This window comes from Xyrauchen texanus, chromosome 23 (genome assembly GCF_025860055.1).
Source record: "Xyrauchen texanus isolate HMW12.3.18 chromosome 23, RBS_HiC_50CHRs, whole genome shotgun sequence".
Taxonomy (NCBI): Eukaryota; Metazoa; Chordata; class Actinopteri; order Cypriniformes; family Catostomidae; genus Xyrauchen; species Xyrauchen texanus.
In genome coordinates, this window is record NC_068298.1 from 24,864,382 (window position 1) to 24,889,545 (window position 25,164).

General features: G+C 39.7%; 1 protein-coding gene across 4 annotated transcripts in view; it reads right to left on the reverse strand.

Annotated features, from left to right (window-relative positions):
- Nucleotides 1-11,947: 11,947 nt before the first annotated feature.
- LOC127663212 (protocadherin-19-like) overlaps nt 11,948-25,164 on the reverse strand; it is a 55,356-nt gene continuing 42,139 nt past the window's right edge. For all 4 annotated transcript variants that reach the window (XM_052154730.1, XM_052154727.1, XM_052154729.1 and 1 more), the window contains exon 5: nt 11,948-14,518. In XM_052154730.1, coding sequence (XP_052010690.1) covers nt 13,959-14,518 — 560 coding nt within the window. In that variant the 3' untranslated portion in view covers nt 11,948-13,958. The remainder of the gene's footprint in view (nt 14,519-25,164) is intronic.

Sequence of the window (25,164 nt, forward strand, 5' to 3'; positions counted from 1 at the left end):
TTCATTATCTCTTTGATATATGATGTTTTTTACAGAGTCTACCTGAACATTATAGTAGAATAATAGAATATTGATGATTGATGAATGTGATCAAGTGATAATGTAACTGGGCAGGCTTACTTCATTCTTCTGACTAAATTAAATCAAGAGAGGGGTACAATATGGAACATATGGGATGTTTTAGAAAGATGTATACTGAGAGAGAATGTAAAGTAAAAGTATGAGATATTTTCAGAGATTCTAGTCTCTCTGTAAGCATACAGCAGTCCTATACATAGTGACATGTTAGCTGACAATCCTCTTTGATTTTAGCTAGCCCTTGCACTTTTCTGATCTTGCATGAGAGTGCAATCCATCTTGTTGAATTACTGTAATGTTGGAAGAATAGACCCAATAATTTTTCAGCCCTCTCTATTGTCACTTTTGGGTTTGTATAAAAGGCTGTTGGCTGGAAAAGAAATGAACATAATAGCTTTGATTCAAATGGGAAAGACAGAAAGAGATCTCACAGAATCATTCAATCTCTGTCAATACAAAAGCCTCAGGTGCTCTTGTTCTTTTAGTGTGTGATTCTTCTTCCAATCTAGAAGGTAGTCTGTCATATCTGCCAACTCTTTTGCTGTGGGTAGGATGGCGTCACCTCTTGTTCTTTCTTCCCTCTTTCTTTCAGATTATACAGTACGTGTTCATGGAGTAATGCACTGACATGGGAAGATGATGCATAACATGTCATTTTTTTAATATATATATATATATATATATATATATATATATATATATATATATATATATATAAACCAATATTTTGGAGTGTATATATTGACTGAAACTTTTCACCATTTTAAGTTTTTAAACATTTTTAATCTACTTTTGGCCTTCACTAATTAACTTTAAAGGAATGGTTCATCCCAAAATGAAAATTATGTCATTATTTACTCAATCCCGTATTACTTCATTTATTGTTTTGGAACACAAAAGACAAATTTTTAAAAAGTCTTCACAGGGTTTATTTGCAGTAATGTACATGAATATTGAGTAGTCACTGTCAAGCTGTCACCCCATAAAACCATAGTAAAAGTATAATATTTCCAGAATACAAGTAGTCCTGCGACTTCTAGTCTGAAGCTACTTATTTACACAATTAATACGTAATTGATGTCGGCCGGTCAAACACACAGCACACCAAAACATGCTTACACACAAATATATGAAAATATCAGTCAAAGAGACAATTGTAGCATTTTAAAGTAGCACATACAGAGTATGTTGCCTTTACAATGTACTTTATGCATATACAGTGGGTACGGAAAGTATTCAGACCCCCTTAAATTTTTCACTCTTTTTATATTGCAGCCATTTGCTAAAATCATTTAAGTTCATTTTTTTCCCTCATTATTGTACACACAGCACCCCATATTGACAGAAAAACACAGAATTGTTGACATTTTTGCACATTTATTAAAAAAGAAAAACTGAAATATCACATGGTCCTAAGTATTCAGACCCTTTGCTGTGACACTCATATATTTAACTCAGGTGCTGTCCATTTCTTCTGATCATCCTTGAGATGGTTCTACACCTTCAATTGAGTCCAGCTGTGTTTGATTATACTGATTGGACTTAATTAGGAAAGCCACACACCTGTCTATATAAGGCCTTACAGCTCACAGTGCATGTCAGAGCAAATGAGAATCATGAGGTCAAAGGAACTGCCTGAAGAGCTCAGAGACAGAATTGTGGCAAGGCACAGATCTGGCCAAGGTTACAAAAAAAATTCTGCTGCCCTTAAGGTTCATAAGAGCACAGTGGCCTCCATAATCCTTAAATGGAAGACGTTTGGGATGACCAGAACCCTTCCTAGAGCTGGCCGTCCGGCCAAACTGAGCTATCGTGGGAGAAGAGCCTTGGTGAGAGAGGTAAAGAAGAACCCAAAGATCACTGTGGCTGAGCTCCAGAGATGCAGTCGGGAGATGGGAGAAAGTTGTAGTAAGTCAACCATCACTGCAGCCATCCACCAGTCAGGGCTTTATGGCAGAGTGGCCCGACGGAAGCCTCTCCTCAGTGCAAGACACATGAAAGCCCGTATGGAGTTTGCTAAAAAACACCTGAAGGACTCCAAGATGGTGATAAATAAGATTCTCTGGTCTGATGAGACCAAGACAGAACTTTTTGGCCTTAAAACTAAGCGGTAAGTGTGGAGAAAACCAGGCACTGCTCATCACCTGTCCAATACAGTCTCAACAGTGAAGCATGGTGGTGGCAGCATCATGCTGTGGGGGCAACTCTTCACATCCCCACAAAATTACATTTAATTCCATTTGTAATAATAGCATTCTGTTACAATTCACTGTTGTCTGCCATGTGTTTTGCCTCTGTAATCTGTTCCTCCCAGACTACATTTCCCATAATCCCCTGTTGTTCTCACCTGTGTTCCATTCCCTCATTAGTCAGTGTGAATTTAACGCCCTGTTGTTTGCTTTGTCCTTGTCAGTTGTTATGTGTTTTAACCTAATGTGTAATCCAGTTCCCATTGTGTATGTTTACTTTGTTCCTCTGTTTACCCAGTTATTCTGTACTTTGTTTATTTTATTATATACTGTTTTGACACACCTTTATCCTGCCTTTGTTACCTCCATCATCGCAACAGAACAACTGACCACACAATATGGGTCTAGCTGCTCCCTTCATTCAGTTGAGCCTAGCAAACTTACCCATCAAAAAATATTCACATCTGTTTCGTATACTGGCCAGATACACAGACTTTTCTGATACCATCCTAAAATCCATATATCAGATTTAATTTATTTTACACCAGTGGAGGGAGTTGCCGGCGACCGGAGATTACACGTGGGAGGAATACGTGGAGCTGATATTAGAAACCTTTGTTTAAGAGGATCCTCCCAACTCAATCCTGAGTACACTCCATGCCTTGTCACAGCCACGTTTGAGTCTGTTCCATGCCATGGCACAGCCATGCTTGGCTACCCCGTTATTCTGTACTTTGTTTATTTTATTAAATACTGTTTCGCTGCACCTAGATCCTGCCCTCGTTACCTCCTTCACAACACATTCAGTCAGTGAACCAGATAATTAGTGCATAGCAAATATGATAGCAAATATCAGAAATATCCACAGATAGGCTGACTAACGTTAATGAATGAAAAGAATACAACAGGCATATTGTTTAACTCCCAGACTAAAAGCTGTTTATTTGTATACAGTATAGACATATGTTAAAATCAGACTTTGCTTATTGTCCAGTTTATTTTTTTTATGAAATACTATATAAACTAAGAATATTAAAAACTGTTACACACGATTACTTAAAGCAAATACTCCCAATTGAAACAAGGCCAAATATTGTGTGATTGGATGCGAAGATACTGCGTTAAACTTCACAGAGCGTATTTTGACATATGATTTATCCTTGTTGAAGAGCAGTTCTATCAGAAAGACTCACAGACTTGAGTGAAATTTAAGATGACATGTACCGTAATTTCCGGACTATAAGCCGCAACTTTTTTCCCACGCTTTGAACCTCGCGGCTTAAACAACGATGCAGCTAATATATGGATTTCTCCCGCTTTCAAATTTTATTAAAAAAAAAAAAAAACATTCTGTGACGTGCTCAGTTTTTTGGCGGCATGAAGCTTTCATTAGACCAATGAAATTGCCGAACAGGTTAAGGTCAAACTACTTTTTTGTTTACTGTTTAGATTAATTCGAGCGCGCTCAAACTTCCCATCATTCTGATTATGGTAGTCATTTTGTCACCCTCAAGACACGGAGAAATGCATATGATGCAGCTTTCAAGTTGAAGGCGATTGATCTGGCTGTTGGAAAAGGAAATAGAGCTGCTGCACGGGAGACATTGGAAACAGCAGCGTGAGGAATTGACTCAGTGCAAAAAGACAACTAAAGCTGAGGCTATTCAACTCCGACACCGAAGGAAATGACTTCAGTGGTTTCAGTGCACAAGAGGATGAAGATAGTGACCAATGACTTTCTTGCTAGGCTACTGTTTACTGCTAATTTTTTATTTTTTGTTACAAGCCGTGTGTGGCAGCGGGGGCGTGGTCAAGCGCCCGTCCGGGAGAGAAAAGCGGTAAGGGCGCTTACACCTGAGCTAATGTCTAACACGTGTCTAATTTCAGTAAGCGTGGGGAGAGTGGCATAAAAAGGCAGCAGAGAGAGAGAGAGAGTGAGTGAGTGAGTGACAGAGAGACACACACACACGTCAGTCTAGTGTTGGCGCATAGAAGTCCAAGAATTGAGAAACTTTATAAAATTGATTGTAAACATTGCTGTGGCCATTAAAAGCCTTACCTGGAACGTCAAGTGCCCTGCTTCACGTGTCCTTCTTGGGAAAACTGTCACACTGGCACCAGTGTGACAGTTTTCAGCACTTGATGTAAGCGCCCTTACCGCTTTTCTCTCCCGGACGGGCACTTGACCACGCCCCCGCTGCCACACCGTGTTTCGTTAAAGCCTATTTATTTTTGTTACAAGCCGTGTTTCGTTAAAGCCTATTTAATTTTGTTACAAGCCGTGTTTCGTTAAAGCCTGTGTAAAGTTCATTTGTATCAATGTACCGGTAGGCACCTGCGGCTTATAGAAAGGTTCGGCTTTTTTTATGTTCAAAATAATATATTTTTTTAAATTTAGTGGGTGCGGCTTATATTCAGGTGCGCTCAATAGTCCGGAAATTATGGTATATTATGAATACGAAACTGAAATGTAATGTCTCTCTTTGGCGTAAGCCCCATCTGGCGGTCCGAAGAATTTGTACTCAGAATTTGTACGTCATATCCTGCCGGAGATAGGAGGCAGGGGCAAGGAGCCTACCCCCGTTCAGGACGGGACTCAACTGGTGGTGGAGGTTGCTGTGTTAGCACACTGAAACAGCAATGTGATAGATTTTGAGCATACATATAAAGCAATTTCTTACATGTGATTGGCTAGGAGTTACCAAGCTAATGGGTGCGATGATTACAGCTGCTAGTCTTCCAGCTAGAACTACGCTGCTCTTACATTTCCAAAACACAATTCAAGTAAAATCTTTGTCCGCAAGCTGCTTGCAATTTAAGGTTTCAACCACAAATGCCGATTGAGAGCACAAAGTTCCATAGAGCATCCTTTATGGAGTAGTTCACTCAAAAATGACAAAATGTAATGCCATGATGTGCAGTAAACAAAGTTATATTTTCTTCTTTAGTTCTGAGAAATATAATTAGATCACTTCAGAAGACATGGATCAAACTAGCTACTGCCTCACAGCAAGAAGGTCCCCAGTTCCAGTCCCGGTATTCTGTGTGGAGTTTGCATGTTCTTCCTTTGTTTGTGTGGGTTTCCTCAGGGGTTCTCTGGTTTCCCCCACAGTCCAAAAACATGCAGGTAAAGTGAATTGTAAATTATAAATTGTTCGCAGGTGAGAGTGTGAATGTGTATGTCTGTGTGAGTTAGCCCAGTGAAGGACTGGCCACCAGTGTTTCCCTGCCCTTATCCCAAGACAGCTGGGATAGGCTCCAGCACTACCTGCAACCCTACATAGGACAAGCAGCAATCAAATATGGATAGATGGATTAATGGATTAAACTACTGGAGCTGTATGGGTTCTTTTATGCTGCCTTTATGTGTAATTTTGAACTTTGAAGTTTTTGTCACCCCTCACCAGCATTGTATGGAACTACAGAGCTGAAATATTCTTCTAAAATTCTTTATCTGAGTTCTGCTGAAGAAAGATATAAACACATCTGTATGACATACACATCTGTGATGGTGAGTAAATAATAATAGAATATTATTTTTCTTTAAGTCTTTCTCTAATCGAATTATATTAATAAAGGTAAATACAATTTGGTGGCTTCATTGATAATGTTAAATCTTGGTTCTCATCACATCTTTTGACCAAACGTGATGATACCATGTCGCACAATAGCGTGACAGACCCAAGTCACAATTTTTTATGTAAAGAAAGGATGTGATACAGGTTTGGAGCAACTTCAAGGTGAGTTAATAATAAAATAATTTTGGGTGAACTATTGCTTTAAATGGTCCTGCAGTTTGACAAAAGTCAAATATTGTCTAATTTAATAGCTAAATAGTATAGAAAAATACTAAAAGACTAAGCAAAGTGCTACTTAAAATAGTTAAGGTGGATGATAGCCTGCCGCAGCATTGCACACTTTAGGAACTTTCCAAAAGCATTTCATGTCAACTACCCACTTGCAGAAAGTTTAAGTCCAATAAACACCTCAATAATGCATGTCCACTGGGCTTGTGGGAGAGATCCATCGCCCTGATTGACATGTTGGATGATGGGGGCTGTAAAAGTCTGGTATATGTCATTGGCAGCTGTTTTCTAGGAGCTCTGGCCCGTGTCCTGTATGCCCCAGACTGAGACGGGTATCTTGGGTTAGATTGTGAGTACACTCGAGAATGGCCATCTCAAAACTGGCCTCTCTAAAGGGCACCTTCCTCAGACAGATAGGCCTAGAAGAGTCTGACTTATCAGGGAATCAGGAATGCTTATGATATCATCTGTCTGCCTTCAGCCCAATTACTGTGTGGTGACTTCTTCCCGGTGCCACAATGAATCTGGGCAGCCAGCAGTAAACACAAAACAGTGTGTCATTTCTCATTTGCAGGGCTGATTAGGGTTATATTGTGGGGACTCCATACAGATGAGGCAGTGTTTGTCAGATTTGTAATGGTAGGTGAGAAATGGAGGGGCTAATCAACCTTGTGACTGACGGTAATGATCGACCTCAGGTCCCACTCGTGTACAAACAAAGTGGAAATTTCCCAGTGACGCTTCTCTTAATGATGTGCCAAGGTGTTTAGCCTTGCTAGAATAACTTATCATTACTTTACATTGCTACAAATAAGTAAAAATCTTACCTGATTTTCCTGTTACACCAAAGAATGTCTTTATCATGATAGCTGAATAAAGCTAGCAATCAATACTTTGCTTGACATTTCAAAAGGGAATGTTCTACAGAAAAACAATTTTTTCATACCTTCAATACAAGCTAAGCTTAATCAACAGCATTTGTGGAATAATGTTGATTACCACAAAAATAATTTGACTAGTCCCTCCTTTTTTTTTATGAAAAAGCAAAAAATTATGTTACAGTGAGCCACTTACAATGGAATGAATGTGGCCAATTTTTGTATTGAATCCAGAATATTTATTTAATATTTTGTATGGGATGGTGGATGATTATTTATACTACCTTTGTTTAAAGATTTATGAGCTACAGTTGAGGAAAGGATTATTAGTGAACAACAACCTAAATTACCATCTGTACCTCACACAAAGCCATTTCATGTCTTTAGAATACTTGGAATATAGCACAAAAGTCAAATAAAATACAGTACTTCTATGAGTTTTATTGGTGTCCTTTGTGGATGTAGTATAAATCATCATCATTGCATGGTAAAGAGCAGCTCAAACATTCTTCCTAACATATTTTTTTTGTGTTTCTCGGAAGAAAGAAAAATTAAAACTGCTTTGAAAGGACATGAGAGTAAATTACAAGTAAAATACTTTGGATGACTGTTCCTTTTAAAATATTGCAAACAATTTAAAATTGTCTTTTGGTTTGTTGCCATGTAATGTTGCTGTGGTAAGATAAGTTATAATAAATGCAGTGTCTAAATAAAGTGGCTAGATCTCTTTTGGCATACAATTACAAACCTGGCTAAATTTTAGAAATTGATTTAATTAGTTTTGGCCACATTATAAGGGTGAATTACCTGGCAGATAATCTTTTCCTTCCTTCCATAACCTTTAGACTCATTGTTTTGCAACTTGTTAATCCATAACCCTATTATCTATTGTAATGAACCCTGACTTCCTGCAATTCACACTCCTGGATCATTCCCACAAAGAATGTCAGCCTCAGAGTTATAGGATGAGTGTTGAGCAGAGAATAGGAGGCACTTAACATCAACAATCTTTAGAGCCAAGAAATCTGATCCATATTGCTGCCAAGTATACATTCTTTCTTTGCACTTGTTCTTTCTGTGTCAAGACACTCTGCAAGGCCAGACCAATATGTACCTCAGTGAGTCAGACAGGATATCACACAAAGGATCACCTCTTCTTTAGGCCTTTGATTTGTATTCTCATTCACATCACACATAGGCCTCTCAGTTTGTTTTTTTTATATCACAATTCCTAGTGTTATTCACTTTCAAATGAGTCTGACCTTCCAATGGCAATGCACTCCTCCTCTGGCCTACTGTGCACCCCAGGCACCCCTGCACCTCATGCAGATCAGCTCTATGGCTGCATGCAAGCTGACTATGTGCTGGCTTTAGGTCTATCCGATTACTCTCCTGTGGAGAGGATAATGGCCTTGCCTGAAGGTGTGGATCTTTAGGAGAGTCCATTATCTGCCTGACAAGTCCTCCTTGGTCTTCTGCACAAAGCCAAAGTGTATAGGCCAAAAAGATGGCTGATCACAGTAGTGCATCAATATATCACATGCACTTAAACTGACAATATTGCCACTGCTGAAGATAAATAAGACTACATAGTTTTTTTTTATGGTGGATAGAATGTTGCAGAGAAACAGACTAATTTGCAAAATGTAATATTGTTCTGTCCTCTGGCCAACTTCAAAGGTGAAGTGAGTAATGTCTGTGCGACTAGTGGCACAAAATGGAAGAGCAAAAATAAAGATTTTCAAACAGGTTGTTCTGCTTCAAACTCACGTAATAGAGTGCAACAGTCTGATTCCAGAAGTAATAATCCATTTAATTTTTCAATAGGGGAATCCATTTTTAATGATAACTTATAAACATTTAAAGACAGACCGAGGTCAGAGATTGTTAATCGATGATATACAGAATGCTCCTGTTGAAGCCATCAGACCACATTATTATAATTTTTTAAACAAATGTGTTTATTAGCAGAATTTCTGGTGAAGACCTTCACTGTCATTGATCCAGCAGAGAAAGATCCACCAATCAGAGAATTACAGTGAACACCCACTTAAATAATGCAATGGAAATGATGTAACTGACACTCAAACAGATTGAACTGTATATTTGTATATATCAGAATATTTTCCAATAAACTTAATAATAAAAGAATAATGTTTTATTATTATTTAATATGCAAGATATAATGTCTGTAATATTTTGCTTATTATATAATACGCCAAAAATATATTGTTAATATACTTATAATCGATTACATCATTTGTTGTGCTTCATGGGTTTGTGGTTCATTTCCCTACTAAAGATATTAAGTACACAGTCTTGCCATTGTCTTTTTGTCCATTTTCATAAACATTTGATTCACCTTGGAGCTGGTTGGTTTGGATCATGGCTTAGAGCGCTTGTATAAAGGATTGTATTAATTCCCTCTGAAAAATTTTTTTTATGGGGAAAACAAATCCAGAACCAAGACAGCTAAAAAGTGGCCAGGCACTGTTGCCTCTGTTGGTTAGGTCAGTGTTGCTATTTCTGATAACTCAAACAGAACAATGCTGAAAATGACAGCGTTTACACTTTGAGGAAATCGAACAATGATTAGTTTAGCTTAAAGTTGTCTCTGCACAATACAAGTGGGAAAGGGGTAGTATTTTATATACTTGAAAACATAACCATTAACATATCTAGAAATCTTTCTGTGCTTCTACGACCGAGGCCCCAGGGCTTGTCAGTCTGGGAAATCAGAGAAAGAATGAGAGCAACAACCACTGTGATCCAAATCCTTATTTGCAACTCTATGCCTTGATGTGTTCCACAATTACCATACACATTAAGACTATAATGAAAGAACATTGGCCCTGAGATCTATTGCCCTGTCCCATAATGGACCATTACAAAGGCTATAGCAGGGTGATGGTGTTGTAGAAAAATTCTGACAGTCCAAGTAAGTGCCTTTTGGTCCCAATTATAGGGCTACTTTATCTTTATTATCAGACATGTTCTACCATGTAGTAATAATCCTTGACCAACTAAAATATTACTTCTTCTGTCTTGTGGGAGTGGTGGTGGCGTAGTGGGCTAAAGCACATAACTGTTAATCAGAACGTCGCTGGTTCGATCCCCACAGCCACCACCATTGTGTCTTTGAGCAAGGCACTTAACTCAAGGTTGCACCGGTGGGATTGTCCCTGTAATAAGTGCACCATAAGTCGCTTTGGATAAAAGTGTCTGCTAAATGTAAATGTTGTTTGGAAATTTCAAAAGCTTAACTATTAGGCCTACTAGTGGAAGCCATTCTCCAACCATTTCTGTTTGCCATCCAGCTATTGGTTGGTGGGTACAGGATACAAAACTGGTCCCAGAGGTTTGCCTGAATGAACAGTGGGTCACAATGAGCCCTTTCCTGCTGCTGGAGCAGCTGCAGACTTTTTGATAGAATGAGGTCAATTCAGGAATAGAGATGGCTGGAACTGACTGAGAGCCCCACTCAAAGGAATAAGTTACAAACTGGTTTGTATTGGTAGAAAAGAGAAGCACCCTTCCCCACTCTTTCCCCTTCCCGTCCCCCTCCTCCTTTCTTTCCTTGTCTTTGTCAGGAATAAATCATTTAAAATGTTCCCTGATTCCCCTTCTACCATTCTGCAAATTGATAATTGAAACATTAATAGGACGTTAATAGGAGGTAACCTTTGAGATAAATCTCTGTATAACGAATTCACTGTGACCAACAGGAATCCAGAGTAATTAAACATGAGGTGACAAGGCTTATTCAGGCATATCTTATATTTCATTTGTAGTTTAAAGCAATGTGGACTGCCATTGGGTGCAAACGATGCATTTATTGATAATTATGACAACAATTTTATTTGCAGTACTAATAATTGGGGCTACAAGCCTCTTTTAATTGATGTTTTGACCTTAATAACATAAAGCCTGATGATAACTGTAGTGTGCTAATGGTAACATTGGGCCTGAACATCATTAAAACAACATAATTCACTTTATACAGTACATTGCAGCCATTCAGTAGTAACTTACTAAATCTTGAATGATTGTGTTTTTCTGGTGCAGTTCTGTGGAAGGACGAGTTATCTGTAACAACTAGCTCCTATAATTCTCCATTCATCAGTCCTGTCTGAAAGTTGGAATGGTGAACACCTCTCTCATCAGCTCAACAAAAACCTTTGACAAATATTGTTTTGAAAGATAAGCAACATCACATTACACTGTGTAAGAATCCAAGTAATAATGTACTTGGCCACTAATATGTGTATCATCAACTTCAGCAAATTAGAACAACCAGCCATCTGAAATTGACACTCCTCTGTTGTATAGCTCCCAAATGGCTGTTTTATGTGGCACTTTTCCTGAAGGCTTTTTTTTAATTTTTTTTTTTACTATTTGTCCATCAGGGGATCTAATGATGATATCACAGAGCTCTGATAACAAGAGAGGACTTCTGCAGCAAAAACACATTTTAATTTGATCCTCATCGCTGCCATCGGCATTATTTGACCACATTACTTTCAAGGAAAATATTCCATAGATATTCAATCCACATTATAGATTTGTATTCTTGTATATGTGATCACACTTGGCAATAAAGCTCATTCTGATTATGAACAATGGCAAGACAAAATATTACACAAGAAAAGATATGGTATGCTGAACTCAGATTGTGCTCATTGCTTTTCTGCAATGCATTTCCTCACCCTTCCTCTCCAGTCCAGGCAAATCTATTCCATTACGGGCCATTTGATGGCAAATTAAAAAGAGTGTGTTGGAAATATGCAGAACTGATGAATTTAGACAAGGAGACAAAGTGGAGAACATTTAATAGTTTAATAATAAGCTGCAGTATACATTCAGTGATAATTCCGTTTTTTCATGTTGCCAGAAGCTGTTTGGTGAGCCCAGCAAAAACATTCAGCAACTTGATCTATATCTTTTTTCACACATTGCCGTTGTTTGTATTTTCCACGTTATAAAATGAGTATTGCAAAGCAACCGATAAATCCCCTATGGGGGTGCTGATTTTGCAATATCTCCCAAGAATTTCCATCTTGCACTATGGCAATTCCACCAAATCTGTTTTGTCGTGTTTGCTGAAAAACAAATCTGTTTGTTGGGCTTAGTGCAGCATTCTAGTTTGAAAAATGGATGTAAAGATGGCTGTACTTGATGATAGATAGCAGAGCACCTGTATCTTTAACAGGAGGGTTTGCTTTACATGTAACTTATATCCACCGAGCAGATGCTAGTGTGAGTGCTTCTCAAACACATTACTTCAGAAATTAGTGGAATTGCCTCAAATGACTGGAAATGATAGTATTACTCCTTACCCTTACTTGAGTATTAAGATTAAACAACAACCTGTTATCTTGAAAATGTAATGTTTGGCGCAGGTTTTAATTATTTATTTTTTGGTTTGTTTTGCTATCTCACTCTAAGCTCATTGTACTGACACACTATTGTTGGTGTAGATTATTATAATTTTTTTATTTTTATTTTTTTATAATTTTTTTTTATTATTATTATTTTTCGTTTTTTTGCCCACATAGAAACTTGATGGCACACAAACTGACCAATAAGAAACTCTTTTACAACAAGGTAGACTGCAATCAACAGTTGCCAGGGGTAACACGGTGAACAAAACTTAAAGATCAATTTGAAATGAAAAAGTAATAACATTGTCAATAAAAAGGGGAAAAATAAAGAAAAAAAAAGCCAGTTAATTTCAAGTATTACTTACCGATAAAATAACTACACAGCATTAAATATTCTCATTATACATTTTAAATTATTTATAAAATATATTTTGGCATATATGTTTTTTTAAATTTTTTCCTTTTTGTGTTTGTGTACAAACGCTACTGTAGCTTTAGTTAAACACCAATGTTTATTTTTTCAGTTTTTACTTTCGCAACAAAAACATTAAAGGGATTGTCACATAACAACAGATTATTAAAAATGATAATAGTAAACCCTAAACTGAGTTTCACATAGCAAGACGTAAGTGAAGACCCCTTCTATGCTAGCCCCATAGTCAAAATCCAAAAAAGTACAAGACCAGAGCACGAAGTTCTAGTAAACTGCACTCCACTGGCTACAATCAGGAAAGGGCACAGGAGATTTCAAAAGCAACAAGTCTTATTTTTCACCTCTTATATTCATATATATATATATATATATATATATATATATCTGGGTTGAAGTCTAGGGGATCGGTCTCTCCCTATTCCAGTTTTTCAGTGAGCTCGAGCTGATAGCACAACTTAATTTAGCTCCATCTGTGATAAAAAATATGCACTGTAACAACCTCACTGTTTTCTGACATCAGAATGTCTTGAGAGAAACAGAGAAGGCTTGTCTTATCAGAACAGTGAGAAGCCACTGAAATTAAATGAGATTTGCGGAAGCATTCCTGTGGGCTCTCCCGCAATCAGATAATGTTGGAGCGCAGTTGGACAGTGTATCATACTGAAAAAGTCCTGCTAATGTAAGTCAACATCTGTAGCAGTGGACAGACCCACGTCCTCTTCAGGAACAGTGAGCGGTTTGGCAGCTGAAGCAAAAACTGCATACCAAAGAAGGCATTATAAGAAAGAAGTCTCTTTCGAGTCTACAAGGCATGACTGTACTCAGGTGTCACCAGCGGTGCACTGGAAGGTCTTTCACCATTAAGGGTAAGACGCGAGGGCGGGGTTGAGCTTGTCACGCAGCACACAGTAACCAGCCTGTCCGCTGCGGACAGACAGTTGTGACAAACATACATACTTCTCTTACTACCAAGATACAATGACAGTCTGAGCTCGCAGACACATTTTCATCCTAGTTTGTTCAGTCACTGGATTACTGCGTCCTCTTGAGAATGCGTTGCTTGAGTGCTGCAGATGTGTTTTCCTTCCATGGCTCATTCAGCTTGACACTTTCAAAAGCAAATAAATAGACACATACACACTGTAACACACACTAAGAGTATTGTATGTTTTTTGTGTATACGTGAGAGCCAGTTAAAGCACAATGTCCTTCAAGCGTTTACTGCCGGGGGACTCTTTCTCACGGCCATCCTGCAGAAGCGTATTAATCTCCCGCATTGCTGGCTCACTGTCCTTTCCCTCCGGCTGCCGTAGCAGGCTGTGGTTGGCTATGCGCTCTGCGTCTCGGCACTTCAGCGTGTTGTAGGTGGAGGGCGGCTTGGACTGGGGGCTTTTCAGGTGCACAGGAGAGGTGATGGGGCTGACAGCCTCTCGACCGTTTCCAGCCTCACGGACGGCACCATTGGTCTTGGGGCTGCAGACGGCCGGCTCTGCCGTTTGCCGCCTGGCCCTCTGTTCGCCCCGCTCCTCGTCAGGCCCATCTTTGCCAAAGGTAGCAAAAGTCCTTTTGGTGGTGCCACAGTCCTCATAGTGAGGTACATCTACGGTAGTGGCCTCAATGGACAAAGCAATAACATTGCGGCAGTGTTCGGGAGACTTCGCTCTGGCTGGTATCGGCACTCGAGGCATCCAGCAGCGGTCTGAGTGGCCCAGGATACGACACTCATCTTGGCAGTGAAACCCCTCAGACTGATCTGCAGAGACAAAGAGAGAAAGAGTTAGTTTTGTTTTCAAAACTGTGCAGTTCCCACAGCTTCTGCTTATTTGTGCTCTCTTTCATGGATTTCAGCACAGTTTGCTTTAGAGCTTTCATCTTTCTAGCACATGTAAGAGCTGGAAAAGGCATAGCCAAACTGCTCCACTCCATTTTAGTGCAAGCTTTTGCCAGGCTCTACTTCTTCAATAAGTTTCAAGGCTAGAAAATGGTTGGGTCTTCTTGTAAACCAATTAAAGGGTGCATTGTTAAATCAAAAGTAGATACCCATCTTTTGAGTAATTGTTTCACTTTGTTGTCAGGCTTGATGAAAAGAGGGTTTAGACAGTCCAATCAGAGTTTTCAGCATGAGGGACACTGTGAAGAAGCCCTATTGTTACAGCATATGCTGAAAATGTTGCTCTGTCTCTGTCATCTAGCTGGCAGTTATAAATATATAATGATGTTTTAAAGATGTTGTGGTGTTTAAAACAAAAAGAGTTTGTCTTAGCCAGTATTACTAGAGATCCATCCTTTGTTGTTTTGGAGGAAAGGGCTTTTAAGCTGCTTTTTGTATCATTATAACAACAAAAAAGCTGGGCTCTCTCTCTCACTCAAGTTGAAGAGCTGTCTGCCTCTTTTCTTTTCTTTTTTATTTAAAAGAGATGCATCTGTAATAATCAAGGTAGCTCTCTTTTTATTAGCAGTCAGCCAAAAACAGCTTTTCATGCAGAGTCCTTTGACTCCATGCATATTTCATTATTGGCCATCTGGATAGACAGCATGACAAGGGCACTCTACCTGCTTAAATGTTTACTAATATCCACAAATGGCATTTGCATAATAAAATCACTTCCCAATTTACAATGCGTCTTCTGATTGCTGTATCCAGACACTCTTACCACATTTAATAAATAAGATCATAATGTTTCAAATACACTGTTATAGTGGTAGTTATAATGTGGATCATACCATATTTGTGACACAAGGGGACAACTGTTACTCTTGAGAGACATAAATCATTTTCCGAATTAAAGGTTCCCACCCCTGACAATAAAATTAGAAAAAGTAGCTGCCACACAGATGTTTGTTGACACATTTTTTCAACTTCCCTATTGGGAAATCAGCCCAAGGGTTGAGACCCTGCTACACACTTGTAGCCCACATTGACAGTACGGGATTGTGGAAAGGATTTGTACATGTAAATCTGGCACTCCAAACTTGACAGATCATCCAATTAAAATCACAAATTATTTGCTCTTCCAGGATTCTAAACAACAATACAGCTTTGGGCCCTAAATCAATATTTAAAGATTGGAGCGTTGCATTCCAAGGCCTCAGCTGCCAAAACTGTCAACCATAAAAATGTGATCTGATGAGATTGACAGATTACAGACTGAAGTCAGGGGACACTTCTGACCTCCTGCAGCACATGAGAGCTCATGATGAAGTCCATAAAAAATGTGTTTGCAAATGTGTTTTGATACAGTATGGGAGCGATTTGATCCAAATATAGATGCCAGCATGCACACCCAGATGGGCACACACACGCTTGCTCATACAAAATCTCACAGTCGAGCAGCAGGAAGAATGGAGAAATTAAATTGAAAAAGTAAAAAATACATTGGAAAGTAAAGCTCTGGATCTACTATGGTATCTCAAGTGGCTCAAATTTAGCCCATAATTACCAGCCCCTGTGAACACACACACACACACACACACACACACACACACACACATCTTGAAAGGGCTTTTCATCACCAAAAGTCAATGTTATCACCATAGCAACAAGGATGAGCCTCACCATTATCCACATATATAGCGAGAGACTGCCGAGGACACCACACCTGCCTCAGTGCAATCTGCCAACCCAGAATTCCTCCTTTCATAAGAATATGCTTTTCTACAGAAGCATGGATTTACCAGCTTCCTGAGGATCAATTTGGGGAACTTTAACAAGATTCAAATCATTCTCACCTCTTGAATGCTTAACTCATAAAAAAGCATATTTTCCAATTTCCCTCACTTATGACAGAAGGGACGAGCACATACGTTGAATGTTGCCTCAGTCCTTTAGGGGATCTCCCGGGGAGCTATTCTCTTGTAAATGACATCTTTCTGAAAGCAGAACACCATTAACAGCTCTCTCACATCCTGTCACTAGTTAATACACAAAACTCACAGATGTTTCTCTCAAAGGTCTGTACTAACTACATAACAACTGCAAGAAGACATGACATCCTGTCGACCCCTGACGAAACAAGAATCTTTTTTAGAGAAATATATTGCCAACAAATGAAGCAGTTAAAGCTTCAATGCAGCTGATCTTTTAGTCGAGCACAAGAGCAGTGAAAGGCAGACAGTCCTCCTAGGGAGAATGTCTATTGAAAGTAATCAGGAAAATATGCTTGCCAATCAGTTCCGGGAGCAGACTTAAAATACAGTTCAGTGGGAACATTTCCTGTTTTGGATTTAAAGCCTACTAATTATGGTTTTGGCTCTGACAGAAGGGGGAAGCTTACTATGCTTGTCGAAATAGTAATAATAGTAAAGCACAAGAGTTAAAAAAAAAGTCATGGGGATGAATCATTGCTATCAAATGGGAAACATTGTAGTTTAATTTCGTACTGAGGGAATAAAAGAATACCAAATGTATTTGGGAACACTTTAAATATGGATACCCCGAGCGTCATTAGGTAGGGCTATAGAATAATAAATAGTGCCTCTTGTAATGAAAGGCTGAAGTATCCTTTTAAAAATCCCCCACTGCTCTCAGCTTGTTGTAGAATCACATCGGCTTACTTCAACAGGAGCAAAGAATGCATCCAATTAGATCTGTCCCCTCATGGCTATGGCCTTCATCAGACTGAAGTGTATAAAACTGAGGTCACTGCGGCTGCTGTGGCTGACAGGGCAGCTAAAAAATGACACTAATATCTCTACTTTACAACAAGGTGCTTTAATTCATTATAATGATGTCTGTTGTCATAAACAAGGCTAAATGAGCTTAGTTTGCGGGTAAACTATATACCAAAAACAAAATGAATGGCTTTTAATTGACCAAAAATCGGAACATCTTTTGTGTCATTGCCAGACTTTCATCTAGTTTGGCAGCTATTATGCTGCTCCTTGGAAAACACACTTTCTTTTCTCTCCAAACATGCGGGCATAAACACTGGGGTTCTGCAGTGTTGATGTAATCTAGCAAGAGGGCCGAGGAAATGTCGCTAATGTACCTGTTTAGACAGGCTTGGGTTGGGAATAGAAGTATGAGAGAGAGTGGGCTTACTCACACCCACTCTGAAACACACTGCTACTGGTGATGTAATTGCAACCACGGGGTCTTGCAGACTTAAGAGTGACACTATTCAGTCACTTTGGATTTATGGGCTGAGGAAAACATGTAATTTCTTTTGAGGAACAAGGTAAAATGAGCGTCACATTGCTAATAAATCAAAAAGTCTAAGCTACATGATGATATATTGGTTTAAAGATTAACAATATTAAACAACAGTGTGATTTAATACAGTTTTGGACATAAATATAATATAAATCAAATCCACAAATATTCTGCCACAAACGGCTTTAATAATTTGTCTTCCATTTGTCTTGCTCGCTTGTTGTTCTGTGTACCCAATACAGCTACAGCCAGATCCTATGAGAAATCATCTCTTGGAGTGAGAGGACAGACATCAGTTCTGGCATTTGCTTAATTTCTTTTGTCTCACTGCAAGTGAGGCGGCCACAGACATGTATGAGAGAAAATAGATGCCACATTAAACCTTGTGACCTCTTCAAAAATAACCCTCTGGAGGTCACTCTTTAGATTTGGGCCTTTTCAGTGCAGAGTCTTGAATTTTGCTGCATTCTAGCAGCTCTGGAGCACAGCCATGCGTTTGTGACTGTCCAGCTTTTGTTTGTTAATTGTTCTCCATGTTCATTTGGCTATATGAGAGACTGATCGAATAAATTTGCATGTCTAAATAAATGTCTGCATCTGAATAAATTTCATTCAGACATTGTTCATTTTATTCACATTGCTCGTTGCAGGCGCATGAAGTGCTCGGGAGGTCCTAGGTGGATTTGCAGTGCTTTCATCCAGGCTCGGGGTCATGTTGGGAACCTTGTCTCCACTCTAACACTATCGCTAGCTACCATGCACAGGCTAGGACAAGCCAGGCAGACGCTAGGGGCTTCCCACGAGGGAGAGTCCAAGTGCTGCTGTCATCCCAGCCAGGAAATTCAGTCTGTGCACCATAAATCAGCCGCGAGCCCTCAGCCCTGTGGGACCACAAGATGGAGTGTGATGGTCTTGTTTTTACAAACAGTGGAGGAGGATGCGTCACTGAGCCATGAAGATGGCACTCAGTGCAGAGGCCTTGCCATCTAGAGCGGCTCTCCAACATTCTTATTCCATCTGCTCCCCTCTTTTATTTCCTCCCTCTAGCCCTCCCTGTTCCACACCATCCCAAAATGTCATCTGTTTCCTTCTTACCCCTGTACATCTGCTTCGCTCTCTTCACCCCTCAATTTGGTGGCTTCTTCAGGAAAGTGACCTTGACGTCTTCCCTCTTCCTTCACTCTGTGCTCAGATATTAATTATTGAGGATATTATACTCCCTGCTTGGCATTGTTAAGGACTGTCAAACGGATGGCAAATCAGGAGTTCCCGGTGCCTGCTTCCATGTCTTAACATTAGTACCAGTCAATTTATCAGGAAGTAAATCAGGGTCTGGTCTGTTCTGCTCTGGTAAGTGTGTCTGACAGCCAGTCTCCTCTGTGAATCCATTCTGCACTACTTTAGCCTCAAAAACACACTGACAGCTTAACTTGTATATGTGGTTTACCACTGCACCATTCCTTCAACTGCTGTCATTTGTGTAAATTAGTACCACAGCTCCAAAGTATGTATCATCTCTCTTCCCACCCCATCAGACCTTCCATATCTGGTCCTAGTTAAAGGATGAATTTCTAAACTGATGCTGACAAACAATACATTAGACTTATATTGGTACAAACAGTATCTGCACAGGGAAAAAATATATATTTTTATGTAAAATAATGAATCACTTTGAGCCGCTTAATGTAAGAGAAGAAGAGGGTGGGAGCTAGCAAATGGACTGCTTTATTTATTAATAAGCTAAACTTTTTTCATGGCTCGTACAGGTAGAATCTAGATCATTTTACTTTATGGTGGGGGACCGTTTTATGACATCTCCACCATCAGACAAAAGCTGCTCCAATAGAGATCAAGTTTACAGTATATACGACTATATTTTATTATATTAGTATCATGATCCATTGCCATTTTACAGTACACTCAATTCAGACATCTGTTTACTATGAAATAGTTGAATGAATCTTATAGCTGAAATTACTGTTAGCATGTGGCAACTGGGAACCATTTTGTGTATAAGGCCTTTAAGAATAGCTCAATAATCATTGTTTACATCTGAAATTGATTTAGTTTAACCTTAAACATAAAAAGGTTGATCATAAATGATGATATAGGCTTTCCACAGTGATCAGTGTAAAATTACATTGTGCAAAGGTCGATGGCAACTGGCTTTCTGCTCAAGGTTACAAACTAATAGCAACTATATGGAGTTAAATTGTACCAAATAGTTAGAGTCCCATGAGTAGTGCCACAGACTGACATCCCCTCTTTGTTGCTCTGTTGCCGCACCCATTTTAGCTTTTCTCTGGTCAGTGTCATGGACTGAGAAAAGGTAGTGTGCTAACACAAGTTCAAGTGACTTCTCAGAGGCCGCTGGTAAAAAAAAACATGAAGGAAATCTGACATAAAACAGCATTTTATGTCTCTGCACCATTCATGGGTAAGGAAATTACAGATTCCCTCACTAGTTTTGGACAACCACAGAGAAAGCCAATGTAGTGGTACTCGACCTTCAAATTTCCCTGATCATGGCAGACTCTAAATTAACCTGACTCAAAGATCTGGCAACCATCAAGGCCCACATGCTAAAGCAGCCACCCATTCAAGATCTGAGAAGGGCTAGCTCTTCTTTTCTAAAAGTATTGGTGTGTGGAGGAAATCTTTAAATATTCTGTAACAAATGCTGCAATCTGTGTTTAAACTTGACCGTGCAATGTAGCTAATTTACTCAGAAACCCTTGAGTCTGAGAAGAGCAAGAGGGACAATGTAGACAGTAAATTACATGTGTGAGGGGATGAGCTGGGCTTTGGGGGTTGAGGATGGGGGTTGGGGGTGGGGTGCAATAGAGGACACAAACTCGCTGGCTGCATAGAATTAAATGATCTGTGTGAAGCACATTGCCGAAGTAAGTGAACCCCTCTCAAATCTGCAGGCTGGGCTTCTTTACTTGAAGCAAGCCTGTGAGATATTCTTCTTTTAGGGCTTTATTTGCTATTCATAAAGCATCCAGCCTAGAGAATGTAACACGCTTCAGGGCAGTGGTAGCAAAAATAAATTTGTGTGGGGATGTACAGTTTTTGTTCTGTTAACTCTGTTTTCTGAGTTTCTTGACCTCCCATATTTTACTCTCATGTTTCAATCATTGATATGATTCGAGCGGAGTAAAATATATAGAGTAATTCCTAACATTTTAAATCAGAGAATGCATATTTTGAACTCATTCAACATTTTTCTGTAAATTTTTAAGTCATCATCAAAATCGAAATGATTAATGAATTAGCCATAGCAACAGTGACAAGTTAAAGTCCAAAAGAAGGCTCAACTTAAGTCACTTAACATCCTTTCCCATGGCAGATATGGCTCCATCTTCCTGTTGTTGTGCTGTTGCAATTTTTTTAATTTGTTTTTAATTGTCTTGTTTTATTCAGTGCGAATAAATATGATGCCCCGTTCCTGTCAGGCTTAGACTGTAACAAATGCACCTGGACACAATGCAACCTGAGCGCCTAAAATCAACGTGTCTTCCCTTCAACAGCTGGTCCCAAATGCGTCAGTTGAATACTAATATCTCCAGACTGCCATTCCCTGTGAGATGTGTGCGATCGGCCTGCTTGCATAGACTCTGTTACATAATTAATGCAATGTTCCTTCTCATTCAGGCATGTTCACTGTGTCAGCCTTAGCTATGAGTTTTATATTCTGTTTTATCTTGTTTTTCAATCTAACTCATTCTCTGTCTCTCTCACTTTTGTCGTTCTTTCACTCTCTCTCTCCTTTTCTTTGTGCTCATTTCTGCCTTGTTCTCCCCTACTTTTTTTTAACCAACTCCCTCATAATTTCCAATGCGCCCCTTCTCCCCACTGTTGTATGTATATAGACACTGACTTCATTAAGGCTGGTTGGCAAAGTGCAACCTGCTATGGAGGATCTGCCAGTCCTCAAATCATCATCATTGTCCAGCCCCCCTGTCCCTGTCCCTGGCCTAAGTCTAAGCTCACAAATGGAGTGGGTGGCTGGCTCACCTGATGCATTTTGTACTTCATCACCGTTGCGCTCCTGTTCTGAGACACAGGTCCAGGTGCAATGTAGCCGTGCCGGCTTTGAGGTGATAACCTTCTGGCCCAAAAGGCATCATGCCTCTTTTTGTTTCCACATGCCTATGGAAACTTATATTGTACCTTTTTATTTGTATTATATATAACCCTCTCCAAGGTTTTAAAAAAATATACTCATAAAAAGGTGGCAGGCTTCAGCAGCCACACAGCAGCACTGTCCCTTCATTGCACAGTGTAATACTGAGTAGAAAAGACAGAGGGAGAGGCACTGGAGCTGAAATAGCAGAATTCCTTGCTTTGACTCACAGCTAAACAATGGGGAGGGCAGATTTGTGACTGTATATGTCAATATGCTGCAAAAGCTTGTCTTAAAGCATGAGTCACATGCTAAGCAGAGATGGCATTGGGGCATATTCCTCAGCATGGCATGCTATGAAAACACAAATCACAATCACAAATATTTTTTTTTTCGCACAGTCCGCTGAGTAATGGACTGGAGGAAAACAGCCAGTGAAAGACACTGCAGACTCCAGTTGAGTCAAATTAAGTCAGTGGGTCATTAGCGATGGGAGGCACTCAGTTGTGCCAGAGGGGTGGGTGAGATTGTGAAAGGCACAATGTGGGCAATGTTGCTGTGGATGAAGTTGATTGGATTTCCCCAGTGCCCACTTTTGACCACATGTGGGGTCATGACATTAAATGCCCTTAACTATGAGAGGAGTGTAAGACAGAGTACTGCGAAAGGGACTGGTCTTAAGGAGCCCTACTGACCATTCCCAGTCACTTCTGTTGCTTTGTCACAATCACACTTCAATTGTGGCAGTGCTTGACTGCAGGGGTGGGTAGTTTAAACTTGGCATACTATTTATCACAACAAAAATTGCGGTCTTGCTTCAGGGTCAGGAGCAAAGTCCATCGGAGAAGCTTGACATGCTTTTAAGGAGACTGGTTAATGATCTCATAAAGGTCGGAGATGAAAAAAGACTATTGTTAATGATAAATCATATACATGACAGCTCAGATTTGGATGGAGATTTATTACAATGTTTTAGATATTTTAATGTTAATTTCAGAGAAATCATGAGAGAGAGAAAGAGTTTGTTTTTATTGCTGGCATGTATATTATTTCTTAGCATGGAAAGACAAAAGGGTCTAAGCTCCCACTGCGCTGTTTGGCCCAGTTGATTGTGTTGATCTCCAATCTTGCAGTGCAGAAGCCCATTCCAGCCTAGTCTTTAATGGATAGTGCACAAGAGCAGGGGAGCATCATTAAAAAACCCATTGAGGCCTCCCTGTCTGCCATTAAACTTAACAGCCAGCCTCCCCATTAGTTTTTATCCTCCTTTTTAAGGGGTTTTGGGCAAGGGCCCTAAAAACATGAAGGTTAATTGGCTACCCTGAGAATGGAGTGATTGTTTTCAAGGCTTTTGGAAGCCTTGAAAACAGACTTTACTGTTTGTTGCACTGGCATGATCAGAATGCATGCCACACAGTATTTTTCCTCAGCGGAAAAAGATTGCTTAAACTCTGGGGAGAGTGGACTGCTTTGGGGGAAAGAAAGGAGAGTATTTGCACATAAAGGTTTGCTGGGAGGGGGTCTGGATTGTGAGGCTGAATTCATACAATGTACACGCCTTTTGGCAAGGTGGGGGCAGACTCCCAAGGTTTGTGGCCGTAACTGATCTCTCTCTCTCTGGTTCCTGTCTTTAATCTTTCATCAATGGCAATGGATAATCTGGCCTGGCTGCAGTCATTTCGTCCAGAAGGGAGGAGAGTTTTGCAGAAGAACTGAATTTTAACCCACTGAGATCATCTTAAGGAGAGTGAGAGAGGATACAGTGAGGACAGAAGTATGAAGGTGTGAGGAGATGAAGGCATGCCTGTGAACTCAGTCAGCCATTCCCTACAGTGCAGTCACTGACCGTTTGATGGTACGTCTGAGCATATGCGTTGCTGTCATCAAAGGTCCTAATCCCGATCATTTTACGTTTAAATCAGGACAAATTGCTATACATCAGATTGGCAGAATATGTAAAGGCCAGCTGCCCAGGGTTTTAACCTTTTCTTAATGAATGTAATTACCTAAAATGAGCGAACAGGATCATTTTATAGTTTCACTGTGTAAAATGATTCATGTTGTGCCATAATGTGGGACAGATAAATGTAATGGCATACAGTAGATAAGGAATGGGTTGTGTGAAGAAAAAATAGCAGGAAAGGGAATTGTGGAGAGATTTTTCATATAAAAAAATTCTAAAAGGAGAGCTCCTATACACTCAGATGCACACCGTGTTAATATAAAAGGGGTTAAAAAAATTATTGAAGCTGCCGCAGCGACAGAGCAGCCAGCTCTTCCTCTTATTTGCTTTTTCTCCTTCTCTTATTTTTCTCTTTCTATCTCTCTCATTCACTCACACCTCTCGTTCACTCACACTTTCCTCTTTCTTTCTTCTACCCAGCTGCAGTGATGTCTTTTTTATTCTGGACAGAAAACTACTGGGTATAATGTACTTGTCAGAAGACAGCTACATTTTTCCCTTTACTATTGCAGAGTATATGTAATCTTCCCTTGAGTGAGCAAATCCTGACAGTCAAAGAAAAAAATGCAATACACAATTGTCATTTGCCTAAGAAAATGTGCAACAGATTATCATGTGCATTTATCTAAGCGTGGGTGTGTTTGTAAGTACTTCCCTCAAATGTGTACACACTCTTAATAAGTGTGTATTTCAATAGACACACATGTGGTTTTGTCTGTTAGCGGGGACAAAAATCAGTAATGCTGAGTTTTAGGAAGCGGAGCTGAGCTAGTGTAATGGGAGTTAATGGAGTTGAGTGGGGCTTGCTGTGGGCTGCATTCCAGCAGGGATCTCATCCTGGCTTCTATTAAACTGCCTGCTCATTGATAGAAGCTCACTTTTTAGCAGCACTAGTCTCATAGTCCAATCCCTGTCAAAAGGAGGGGTTGTGAGGGTGAGGGTCTGGTTTAGCTCAGCATTGGGGCTGAAAACATTTTTCTGATTGGATTTCCTAATACTTGAAATGTAATCTGTACTTTATGCGACACCAACACTGTAAAAATGAAAAGATAAACTAGGAAATATTTGGATGCCCCACTGGTGGAATCTCTGGAGAACCTCTAGACACATTTTCAATTCTCTGAGAAACTTACTCAGGACTTCACATAGTTCCTT